This window comes from Neolamprologus multifasciatus, chromosome 20, assembly GCF_963576455.1.
Source record: "Neolamprologus multifasciatus chromosome 20, fNeoMul1.2, whole genome shotgun sequence".
Classification (NCBI taxonomy): Eukaryota; Metazoa; Chordata; class Actinopteri; order Cichliformes; family Cichlidae; genus Neolamprologus; species Neolamprologus multifasciatus.
Genome location: NC_140458.1, coordinates 22,078,008 through 22,089,519, shown reverse-complemented (window position 1 = coordinate 22,089,519; position 11,512 = coordinate 22,078,008). Strand labels below are relative to the sequence as shown.

General features: G+C 42.8%; 1 protein-coding gene across 2 annotated transcripts; it reads right to left on the bottom strand.

Annotated features, from left to right (window-relative positions):
* Window positions 1-2,453: 2,453 nt before the first annotated feature.
* On the bottom strand, window positions 2,454-9,944 carry LOC146494921 (uncharacterized). Of its 2 annotated transcripts, none has more exons than XM_085144786.1 (4): window positions 9,054-9,944; window positions 3,388-3,457; window positions 2,805-2,979; window positions 2,454-2,660 (listed from the first exon to the last, which is right to left on the bottom strand). In XM_085144786.1, exons 2-4 carry the CDS (start codon window positions 3,440-3,442, stop codon window positions 2,495-2,497), a joined length of 396 nt encoding a protein of 131 aa, XP_085000912.1. In that variant the 5' UTR covers window positions 3,443-3,457; window positions 9,054-9,944; the 3' UTR covers window positions 2,454-2,494. The 2 variants fall into 2 exon arrangements, with proteins under 2 accessions (XP_085000912.1, XP_085000911.1); XM_085144785.1 differs by lacking the exon at window positions 9,054-9,944 and adding an exon at window positions 3,575-3,765.
* Between the last annotated feature and the right edge of the window lie 1,568 nt (window positions 9,945-11,512).

Here is an 11,512-nt window from a genome sequence, read left to right as displayed (position 1 = left end):
ACTAAATATTTAGCTAACATGCAAATTTATTGAAAGGGTCAAGGGAAATGCCAAAATAAAAGCTTGTTGCCGGTAGGGATCAGGTTTAAAACCAAACCCGACCTGGGAACGGAGAAAAAAAAAATTGTTTTGTTTTGCTTGTTTTATATGTCTTCTAGTTTTATTTCATTCCTTCTGGGATTTGGATACAATTAATATATGCATATTCTGCACACACACAAACACACATGTGGCTACTACCCATTTCTTGTTTTTAGACTTAAGATGGATTATTCTTGAATGAAGACATTGATCTGACACGTGTAGTATTTGGCTAATTGTCTTTATTGTTCCTCCATCATCTCTCTACCCTGTGTTCACTTTAACACAGGGTAGAGAGATGATGGAGGAAATGAAAAAAAGGGGGTAAGGAAAAGGTAGAAGGGAGAAAAAGAGGTGAAAAGAAGGGATAGAAAAAAGGAAAGAGACAGAGGAGAGAAAACCCCAACAATCCCCTCTGAGCAAGCAGAGGGGATTGCACGACAGTGGGGAGGAAAAACTGCCTTCAAGCAGAAACCTCCAGCAGAACGAGGCTCAGGAGGGGCAGTCAACTGCTGGGACTGGTTGGGGGGTGAGGGTGAAAAGAGAGAGAGAGAGGGGAGGGAGAATGGAGAGGTGTTAGGAGAGAAAGGGAGAAGAGAGGTAAAAAATTAAGATGGAACAGAGGTTGAGAAAGATGAGGCTACATCAGGTGAAGAAGCAGCAGTGTCCCTCCTCCAGAACAAGCGGAAGCGTTTTTTGTTTTTCAGTTGCTGTTCCACGAGTGCTTTTTTCTCTAGGATGAGGGTTCTCAATTCATTGAGTGTTTCTGCATTTTGCATCTCAAGTTTCTTGCATCTTTGCTCCACTTCTTCTAATTTTGCTTGTTTTTCTTCAAGCTTTTCTTTCAGTTCTTAGATGCTGCCTTTTGCGCCTGCATTTCAGTGTTTTTGCACTTTAAGTTGTTAGAAAGTTCTTCAAGCTCTTCTGTGTTTTTTCTCAGCATTTCAGCAATCCTACTCTGCATCTCTGAGCATTGTTTTTCCAGTTTTTCCTTCGCTACTTCCAGTCCAGTTGTTTTGTCCTTCATTTCAAAATAAAATTCTTGCAGTTTTAGATGCTTCCTCATGAAGTCCTGGGAAATAAGTTTTTCTTCTTTCTGTATTTCTTGCTGTTGCGCTTTCTCTTGAAGTAACTCTTTCATTTTGTGCACTGTGTCATCAAACCTTTTTTCCAGCACTTTGTATTTTCCCTCCACGTGTTTGAGTTTGTCCTGCGTGCCTCTGTGCTTTATGTCCAATTCTTCCTTCTCATAAAGAATTTCTTTCCAGCGCTTCATCGAAATTTGCTTGGAGCTCCTGATTCTTTATATTCATTTGTTGGAGGTCACACTTTAACTCCTTATTAATGGCTTCCCTGTCTTGAAGCTGCTTGGACATTTCTTGCAATTCAGCTTTTTTGCTTGATTTTGTTCCTCAGGAACAGAATCTGCTCTCGGGCTTGCGTTCTGATGTTAGTTTGCTGGTCCTCAATGTTCTGAAGCTTACAATCCATTTCTTTCTGTCTTTCTTGTACACTGTTAGACATTTTATTGTATTTTTACAATAACTTACTGGCAACACTATTGCCAGTAAGTTACTGTAATTACTGATCTACAGTATCTTTACTGTTGTGATGTTTTACAGTTCAACCACTTTAGTGTAAACATATATTACAGTATAACAGCTTTACTGTAAATGTTGTTTGTGGTAATGCAGCTTTACTGTAAACGTGGTTTACAGTTAGAAAGACTTACCGTGATTAAGTTTAGTATAGTATCACTGTACTGCAAATGTGGTTTATGGTATAACACTGTAATTGTGTACAGTATAATTTGTGTAGACTGTAATTGTGTTTTACAGCATATAAAATAATATTAACATTCATATTCAATATAAGAACATTTACAAAAAACAATATAATTCAATAAAGTAGTCTCAGAATAGTGAATTAAACCAACATTTATTGTTGATAATTTTTTTTTAACAAGAAAAACATTTTTCAACTGAATAAAAACAATGTCAATAACCAAAATAAATAGAAGCGTACATGAAAACTACACAGTCCTTCACCTTTCTGTGTCTGATTTTTTTAAGGAAAACAGTTTTTCATTCCACTAAAAACAGGACAAACCCACCAGCATGAACATTAAATAAACTATTACAATTGTAAAACAAAAATCATTTACAAAATGTAATAATTATCAGTAGGTCCCAGGAAATAGAATGTGACATGGGATTTAGATTTCCGTTACCAGGATGGTTCAGCGTAGTCTTTATCACCACCTGTCAAAGACACATCATCAATATTCATGTTTGCTCAGGTTATTCACTTGTTCACATCTGTCTGAGATCATTCATACTGTTGTATGGATGTGTGTACAGTATCTGTATAATTATCAGCTATGTAAAAAATATTATCATCTCTGTATTCTTACCTAGTTGGAAGTCCTCCATTCAAACTCAGAGAGCCGCTGGAGGAAGGTGGTGATCCGAGGGCTGATGCTTGTAACGTTCCTCTTTACGACACGACCTGTCTTGCGGCTTGTACCAAGTTTTGCAGGGCATTTTGTTCCCATGTCTGGATTGATCCTCACAAAGAACCTTTTAACGGAAAAAAGGCTGCTTTAATTTCAAAATTAAAACATACATTACAGCAATCACCTATATGTTTCTGCAACTGTAGTCAAGCTATCACATATATTTCATTCTTAAATGGTGTAAGCTTTAATGGTGTAAAGTATTTACCTCTGTATCATCTCCAGTGTGATGGACGCTGACTCCTGATACTCAAGGTTGAAAACGTAGTATGACGCAAAGAAGACAGCAAGGGTGCTGGCAAAGTCATGTATCTGCTCAGGCTCATAAAATACCTTGCCCTCCAAACTGATCATCCAGCGGCTTGCAGACATGAAATTATTCCCTAAAAACAGACAAGAGTCCAATAAGACAATGTGCTCACCCTTACAAATAAGGTTTCCACAAGAATGCTGGATAGCAGGCCTCACACTGTACAAAAATAGAATCCACACGGTTTGCTGCTATTTCTCTTATTATTTATTATGTAATGAAAATTATGATCAATTACAGGAAAAAACTGCCTAATGTTTTGGCATTTTGGCCTGTGCTGAAATGTTAGGCTGTTTTTTCCTGTTGGTCTTTGTGTATAATAAATAATAAGAGAAACAGCAGCAAACTGTGTGTATTCTATTTTTATACAATATAAAACAGACAAACCCCTGTTAAGTAAGTTGTTGTGGGTACAAATACCACAATAATTACATAGATTTTTTACAAAAATATTACAAGAGGATTGAAACTACTTACTTACCAAGCGCTATTACCCTTGGTGTGATGGGTAAGGTCATCTCTCTCTCAACAGACATCTTGGTGGAAAAAGCCTTTAAAACACAAAAGGAACTGATTTGAATGATGATACCCAAAATCATTGAAATATTTTTTCTTTGTTTATGTTGACAGTATTGAGAGTGCATGTGTAAAATTTTAAATATAATTACGTCAGCCAAGATGAAGATTGAGTCCTCTTTTTCTTGGAAGTACTTCATCAGAAGAAGGATGGCTGCTGTGGCGATCTGGTTGTGGTTCAGCTTTGCACTGTCGCACTCACGTAGCAGATGTTCAATCTCCTTGTTCCACTGAAGTCTCTGGCTTTGAAAGAAGTTCAAAATTCTTCCTTTCGTAAGAAGGGCTTCACTGAGATGTCTCTACCTCAATATCTGTGAGTGTGTGGAAGTGAGTGCAGAGGCCTCTTTTAGTAAAAAGAAACGGCCAATGCTCTTGAACCTCACATAAGGTGGGGGCAGGCCAAGAATTAAGCATGTGCCTCTGGTAAATATAAGTCAAAGACATATAAGTATTTACATCTGTTGTTTCAATTGCTTAAGGACCTGCTGATCTGAAGACAGTTGACATAGTCTGTCTTTTTGTCTCCAAAGTTTCAGTCGTTTCTCCTTCTGGTAGGGTTGTGGGTTACCAGTTGATGCAACCATAGCTATCAAGTTCAGATCTCCCCCTTTTGATGGCAACATCACCCTCATTGTTTTCCCTGGTAGACCTTTTCCTTGGCTGCCGGATTCTGCTGCTGACATTGTCTCTATTTACATGTTCAACTCTTGTTTTAAGCTGTTTGAGTAGGGAATAATAACCACAGCCTAAATGCTCACCTTCTGCAGTCTTATCTGCAAAGGTAGCGGGATACTTAGATACAATAGCTCTAGCTACCTCCCCACAAGCAGCTCTGTTAGGGTTGGGGCAGTGTACTCGCATTCCTTCTACAACAGTCCTAATCATTATTCTCCTGTCGTCTGGGTGAGCCATTCCACCAGATGCCAAGCCCTGTGAAAGTCTTGTTGGCATCTTCTCCCAGGGAACTGAAAAATTGCTGATCCAGGAGGTGTTGCTTACATTTGGTTGTGTGGAAGGGAGTTGACCTGATGCTTGTGCAGAACAGAGTGAATTACTCTGTAGTGGCACTTGCACAGTTGTTGAGCAGGTGGTTTCAGGTTCCTTTGGGTTGTTTGAAGAGCCAGACTCCACTTGGTCGTCGATATTCACACACACACATAAACACAGCAGAACAGTTCCACATTAACTATGTACAGATGGGTTTTTTGGAGTATTTATTGAGTAATACTCTTATATGAGACACAAAAGCAAGAGTGTTGGAGAAATAATACCAATGGCAATGAAAGCTAGTTTTAGTTTTGAAAGCTAGATTTTTTATGAACTATGAATTGAAAAATAAAGTACAATTTCAAAATAACTCTCAAAATAACTAATTTACAACTATTTTCAAGATAGGTCTGCAACCATTTATGACATTAATGCATTCTCACCTTTTCTGAATACTTGAACAAGTCTTTGACTTTGAATTGGTGTCAAGAAAGGCTTGATATCATCAGGCTCAACAAACAGGAGATCTTCTCTGTTTCTGACACCAATAATGTGTGTCAGGTGCTCAATAACTGCCCTCTTTGTCTCTTCATGCAGGTCAGGTAATGCCAGGTTAATTTCATGATGTAGGCTGCCACTGTCCATATCTGCAATGAATTAAGAGGATGATATTGAATGATGCAAAGATACAACGGTTAAACCTGAAGCGATATACACTGGCAGAGGGTAGTAATCAAACAAACTGTCTGCTTGAACACATATGAATCTTTTTTCAGAATTGTGTAGACAGTGAAGTCCAAGGTTGATCAGTATCACAGATTGAAGGATGTCCAAAACAAAGTGTACTTGTTTGTGACTGATGAGGATCACTGAGATTTTTCCAAAGATGTGGCCACATTCATCATGACCCATCGCAACAACAAGCCCTTTGCAATATTTTGTTCCTTTTTTTTTTTTTTTTTTTTTTTCTTTTGCCTGTCCCGTTTGGCTCTTTTGCCATCAGAATTATTGTCTAAAGGCGAAGAAAGATGCCCAACGGATTTTCTTTACCAAATTGACCATCCCAGCTTTGCCGTAATGGTCCATTTGATTCACCTTTTATTCTTTATTTTATTTTCACTTGCTGAATACGGGACAGACTTGACTGGGGGAAAGAAAAGGGAGAAAGAAAGAGGGAAAGAAAAACAGTTGAGAAGAGGGACGGGGGAGAAGGGCAAAAAACAAAAACCAACAGAATAAGCAGAAGAAAAAAAAAAAATACATATATCGATCACCTGGATCACCTGTTGAGAAAGAAAAAAGAAAACAAGCAGAAGAAAACGAGAGTAATACAATAAACCACATCACAATGATATATGGGAATATGACAGTAAATACTAAATATTAAACATTATTGTGCAGCACGTAAGATCGACAGCACAGTGTGCATTGAGGTAGGAGCCAAAAAGGGTGTAGTTTGTGTGTGTGATCACCCGTGTGTACACCTGTGAGCATGAACGCGCTTGTTTTCTTAAAAGGTTCCCTCATGTAATGATCTGCTAGAGGGTGTGGGGGGCCACTGCCCCGTCCTCCAGGGCATGAAGCAGGTATGGAGGAGATCAAAACTCCAGACATCCAGAGGCCCTCAGAACACAAGAGACCAAGGAAGACCAACAGAGGGGCAGCCGTGCCACTGTCCCAGAAAGAGCTGAGGAGAGTCCCAGATGAGGGGTCACCCAGCAGCCACGGAGCAGAAGCCAGGGGAGGCTGCAGTGACGTGCCCGTGAGCTCCGCCGGCAGCCAACTGTGCCTGAGTGACCGAGCCCCAGGCCGAGAGGCTGGGGGCACCCCACCTCCGAAGTGGCCCAAGCGAGCCCCAGGCTCCAGGCCCCGATAAGCAGCCGCCAAGGAGTGAGCCGGTGTGTACCCGGACGCCCACCCCCGGACCACCAACGCACCGATGTCTGAGGGAGTCCGCCCCCGGCAGGGGAAGTGGTGGGGGGAGATAGGCCCTCAAACCTTGGAGGGCCTGAGCTGTCCTCAGAGAGGTGGCATCTGATACCCAACCTGACATATAGACACAGACATACAGGCACACACAGATACAAACATCCATTCCCACCCTCATGCTCTCATATGCACTTACTCCACACTCAACCAACGTGGAGACAGACATAAAGAGACGCTGTACACACAATCACACTCCCCAAGCGTACTCTACGAACCGGGTCTAGGTACCCTTGCCCCTGGAGGGGGGAACTGCACCCCCCAGACCCAGGTTGTGTTACCCTTTTCCCTGCGGTGGGGAGAAGCAGACCACGCCGACTCCGCAGCAGCAGGGAGGCCCCACATTCCGGATCCCAGTCGGACGGCCAACTCCTCCTCCTAGCCTCCCTGCTCCAGCAGAAAGCAGAGAACGAGGGTGAGAGAAGACTCCTAACCTCCCTCCACCCGCTCATTGTAGTGTTGATGTATGTGTGTTCTAAGGTGCATTTAAAACCCAGGAGGGCATGGAGCTACCTGCCAGAGAGCAGCAGGTAAGCGCATAGTCCCTCCTGCTAGCCCTCAATGTCTACGTGTATTTAAAATTGAGAGGTGGGCAACGACGCCGGGGGTGAGGTGTACACCCTGATGGTAATTGGGATTCCGTGTAGCGTGCCCACCCCGAAGATCCTATATGTATGTGTAATGAGAGTGTGAGTAATGTGAATGTCTAAGTTGTGGGATAAAATTGAGGCAGAGGCAGCCAGAAGGGGACAGAGGGGGGGGTTACCTCCTCTGCACCCTGGTGACACACCCCTACTCCAAGGCACTGCATGTGTGGGTGGTTGTGGTGGAGCGGGAAGAGGGAGGCAGCTGGAGATGGGGAGGGAAGGAAGGGAGGGGCAAGTGACCCCTCCCTGGGGCCAGCTCCCCCGCTGACCCCAGTAGGCACCCCCATACTCCGCGACCCGCCAGGGAAGGGGGGCCCAGGCCCATCCGAACCGGGGCCCAGTGCAGCGGCGCCGCCCGGCCCCACAGAGCCCGGGGCAGTCCACCCAACCCCACAACAGAGAAAACTGCACCCACCCCATCATCCACTCATCTTCCAGACTACATAAGACAATAGACGCCCAGGCTGAGATCTTCCTCCACCTCTCCTGTATCTCCCCCTCTTGCAGAGAGAGTTCCTGAGAGAGGAAAGCTCCTGCAAGATGTGACAACCCCCCCCCCCCCCCCCCCCCCACCAGTTGAAGAGCCCCCCCAGGTGGCTCGGCGCACCGGCGGCACCCTGCGCCAGTGGCGGGCCCCCATATACCCACCGGCCCACAACCCCGGCAACACACCAACCAGGACCCAGGCCCCCGAGGCCCGGCCAGGGCCCCAGGCCAGAGCCGGAGCGCCCCCAGAACCTCACGCCCGTCCCGGACCCACCCAGCAATATTTTGTTCCTTTGTAAACTACTGCTGATACCTCTGACGTAGTTTCTTTCATCAAGCCAGCTGTCCTGACAGACTCCTGAATTAGACCATTGTACAACTGCTCATCATATTCACTAGTTTCACCAACTGCTTGAACTGCTGGAGCAAACAATGGTCCACTGCTGAGGTACGCCTGAAGCAGCTGGTGCCTTTCTGCCAGTGTTTTACAAAGGTGAACAAAGTTGTGCAGTTTCCAGGCGCATTCCTTGAAATACGAATGCTTACTCTCAAACCGGAGAGTCCACAAACGAATAAGAGGCCCAAAGTGCAAAAAGAAGTCACTATAGTGCAGTAAATAGTGATGCTTGGGCTTGAGTGGGTGATTAGGGAAAATTGTGTGTCCTATATGAACATACTCCTCAGTTATTATCTTAAGGTATGCAATCTGGTCATGATGGATCTTGGGAGCACATATGAGCTCAACCATTTCCTTGAGCTGTAGATACAGTTGCCAGACCTGACTGTCCTCAGGATTTTTTATCCTGTCACCAGCGGTGGTTCCTGTGCATATGGGATCTGAATGCAGAAAATGTTTGATAGGAAGAAGGACATTGCTCTATTCCACATGTGAATCGATAATTAGCTGTGTGCTGATGTTTCTTCGTATGATAACAAAATTGTCTTAATTCTGAACTACAAACACCACAAAATTTACACCTGTACATGGCTGCATGTGTCTGAATTTGACTTAACTTTTAATTTGCAAAGAGCATGGAAACAACACAACAGTGACTGAAAAACATCTCAATCTATTATCTGTTTGTTCTATTATTAAAGAAGGGATCTACATTGCTTGGGTTGTATCAAAAAATGGGAAAAAGTTAAAAGAAAAACTATCTGTATAGATCAATGTTATTAACTTAAACCATGCAGACCCTGAAACACTGGAGGAAAAATTTTGGAGGGTCTGTCAAGCTGACGTTAAACCCCTTAACAATAGCACTGCAACTAACTGCGACTAATTTACAGACCACTACACTGTCTTGCTTTTTAAATGGAACCTATGAAACAATAAACCACAGTTGAGATTAGAGCAGGCTAACCTGCATCAGAAACTTCAAAACTGGGTTAGATTGTTTTAGCAGTCTTTAAATTTCCAAAAAAATGTTGTTTACCTTTATTCTCACTAAATATGTCTTTTTACCTGCTGTTTTGTCTTGTCTCTCAAAGAACTGAGGCTACATCACACTGTCAGCGCGGCCAGCAAGGGCAGGAGGACAGCAATGCACCACACTGGGCGGGAAAAGACAGAGAGACAATTGTTAATTTAATGTTGCATTTATTTAACCCTTGAAAAATATATTTACATAAGTAAATAAAAGAAAAAAAAACACACAACCCATCTTTTCCAGAATAATTCAACTAATTGCTCTTTTGACCAACCTAACACAGACGTTACATGGTTTTCCTATGAAAAAGACCCTGGAAGACGTTGTATTAAAGGAAAAAAACATGCTCCCCTTCCCACTTAAAAAAATAATAAATATTAAACTTAGGTTGGAGTTCCTCACGCCACCAACCTAATGTTATATTAACTTTTTAATGTTGTGTACTGCAGCTCACACAAAATTAAATAAAGCAGGCTAACCTACATGAGCAAGCTCAAAACTGGATAAGATTGTTTTAGCAGTCTCTAAATTTCCAAAAAAAAAAGTTGTCTTTCTTTATTCTCATTAAATGTGTATTTTTACCTGCTGCTTTGTCTTGTCTTTCAAAGAGCTGAAGCTAAATGTCTCACTGTTAGCGTGGCCAGCTTCTCAATAGTCATAGAACAGAAGCGCAGGAGGACAATGCACCACACTCGGCGGGAAAAAGACAAAGACTGTCGTTGCGCCTGTGTTCCTCGCCCCTCCCCGTGGAAAATATATATCTAAATATATATTTAAATAAGAAAAGAAAAAAACACACAACCTATTTTTTCCAGAATAATTCAGCTAATGTGCTATTTCGACCAAGCTAACACCGATTTTAAGCCCCCCCTCCCCCACACACACACAAAAAATATATATGCTCTTAAAAATTAATAAACGAGTATGTTAGGGGGTTTGAGACCATGCCATGCAATGAGTAATTGTGCTGCAGAGAAAATAGCTGCATTATTTAATAGCAGAGACATGTAAATACTTTGCATTACATTTTGAATCCACTACCTTAAAAGAGCTCCAATTTACAGACAGAAATGTCAAAAATGTTACAACTATCCCCGGTCTCCCCTATGGATACAGACTCGTTTCTACGGAGCCCCACAAGGGACATGGGAGAGAAAAAAAAATTAAGATGGACTTTTGCGAGATAACAAACTCGGGATCTCGAAAAAGTTTTAGCCACATTCATCGGAGGCCGCCAGCTCGAAGCCGACCGGGAGGTCGAGGCACGATGTGCCGGGAAAGTGGTGTTCCTCCCGGCTGTAGTAGGTCTCGACCTCCCGTTAGCTTCGAGATGGTGGGTGTCAGGTCTCCGAAAACGTCGGAGCACTTTTGCAAATATGTGATGTCTTGTAAACCGAGCAGATATCTGACATTTACACAACTACATTTATGCCTCAAAATATCTTAAAAGTTTATTTTGTGACCCAGAAAGAGTAATGTTACAACTAAGTTGCTGCCGCCATTGTTGGAATTCAAGTTTTGCGAGATCCCGAGTTTGTTTCGCAAGATCTTGCAAAAGTTCATCATAATTTTCTTTTCTCCCATGCCCCTTGCAGGGCTCCGTACGTTTCAGCTATAGAGGTAGAGGTAAACTTCATGCACTTATCAACACACAGTTCAAAGGCTTGCATTGAACTGCATTGGTGCGCATTTGGGCATCTTATTTAGAATGGTTATACTATTGTGAATTTTGCTATGTAAATATGCTCAAGAGTCCATCATAAGTTTGACATCCAGCTAAAAATTCGAAAATATATATTTTTAAAATCAGTAACTTTGCAAATGTAGAGGAAATGTTTTTGGACAATGAATGAGTCACGTTTTAAACACTGTTTGAATAATCAGCGCTGACAGACATTTATAACGAGCAGGCTATAACAGACCAACGTTCCAATGCCATCGATGCTTGTTGCCTCCTGGGAACACGAGGCGGGTCTGGGCCCGCGCTGGAGAGTCGGTGCAGTGGCAGGATGGCTGCTGTGTTGCCTGGGATTACTCCTCATCCCTTACCCAACCCTGTTGCTGGTCACGTGCTCCATAATGTTGTACTGTGGACATTTATGTGCTTTCTGTGCAGAGGAGTTTTTTTGTTTCCTGTTCTCATGCTGTCCTCTATAGCCCAGCATGAGTAGAGATCTCTTTTTTCCCTCTTGTACTTTCCCATTGTAGTGTATATTTCAGTGTTTTTTTCTGTAATGCAACCATTCTCTGACTTGTATCCCCATGTGATGTCTGTGTACTGTGTGTAAAGTCGGTTGCGGGTTCATTCCACTGCAGGGCAACCTGCCACTGCATGTGGCGAATAAAATTTGAACTTGAACACACATTCACACACTGGTGATGGCAAGCTACAGTGTAGCCACAGCCGCCCTGGGGCGCACTGACAGAGGCGAATGGTGCCTTTCCAGATGTGTAAGGTGCCAATTCCATCTTCACCAATGCACCCCCATACCAT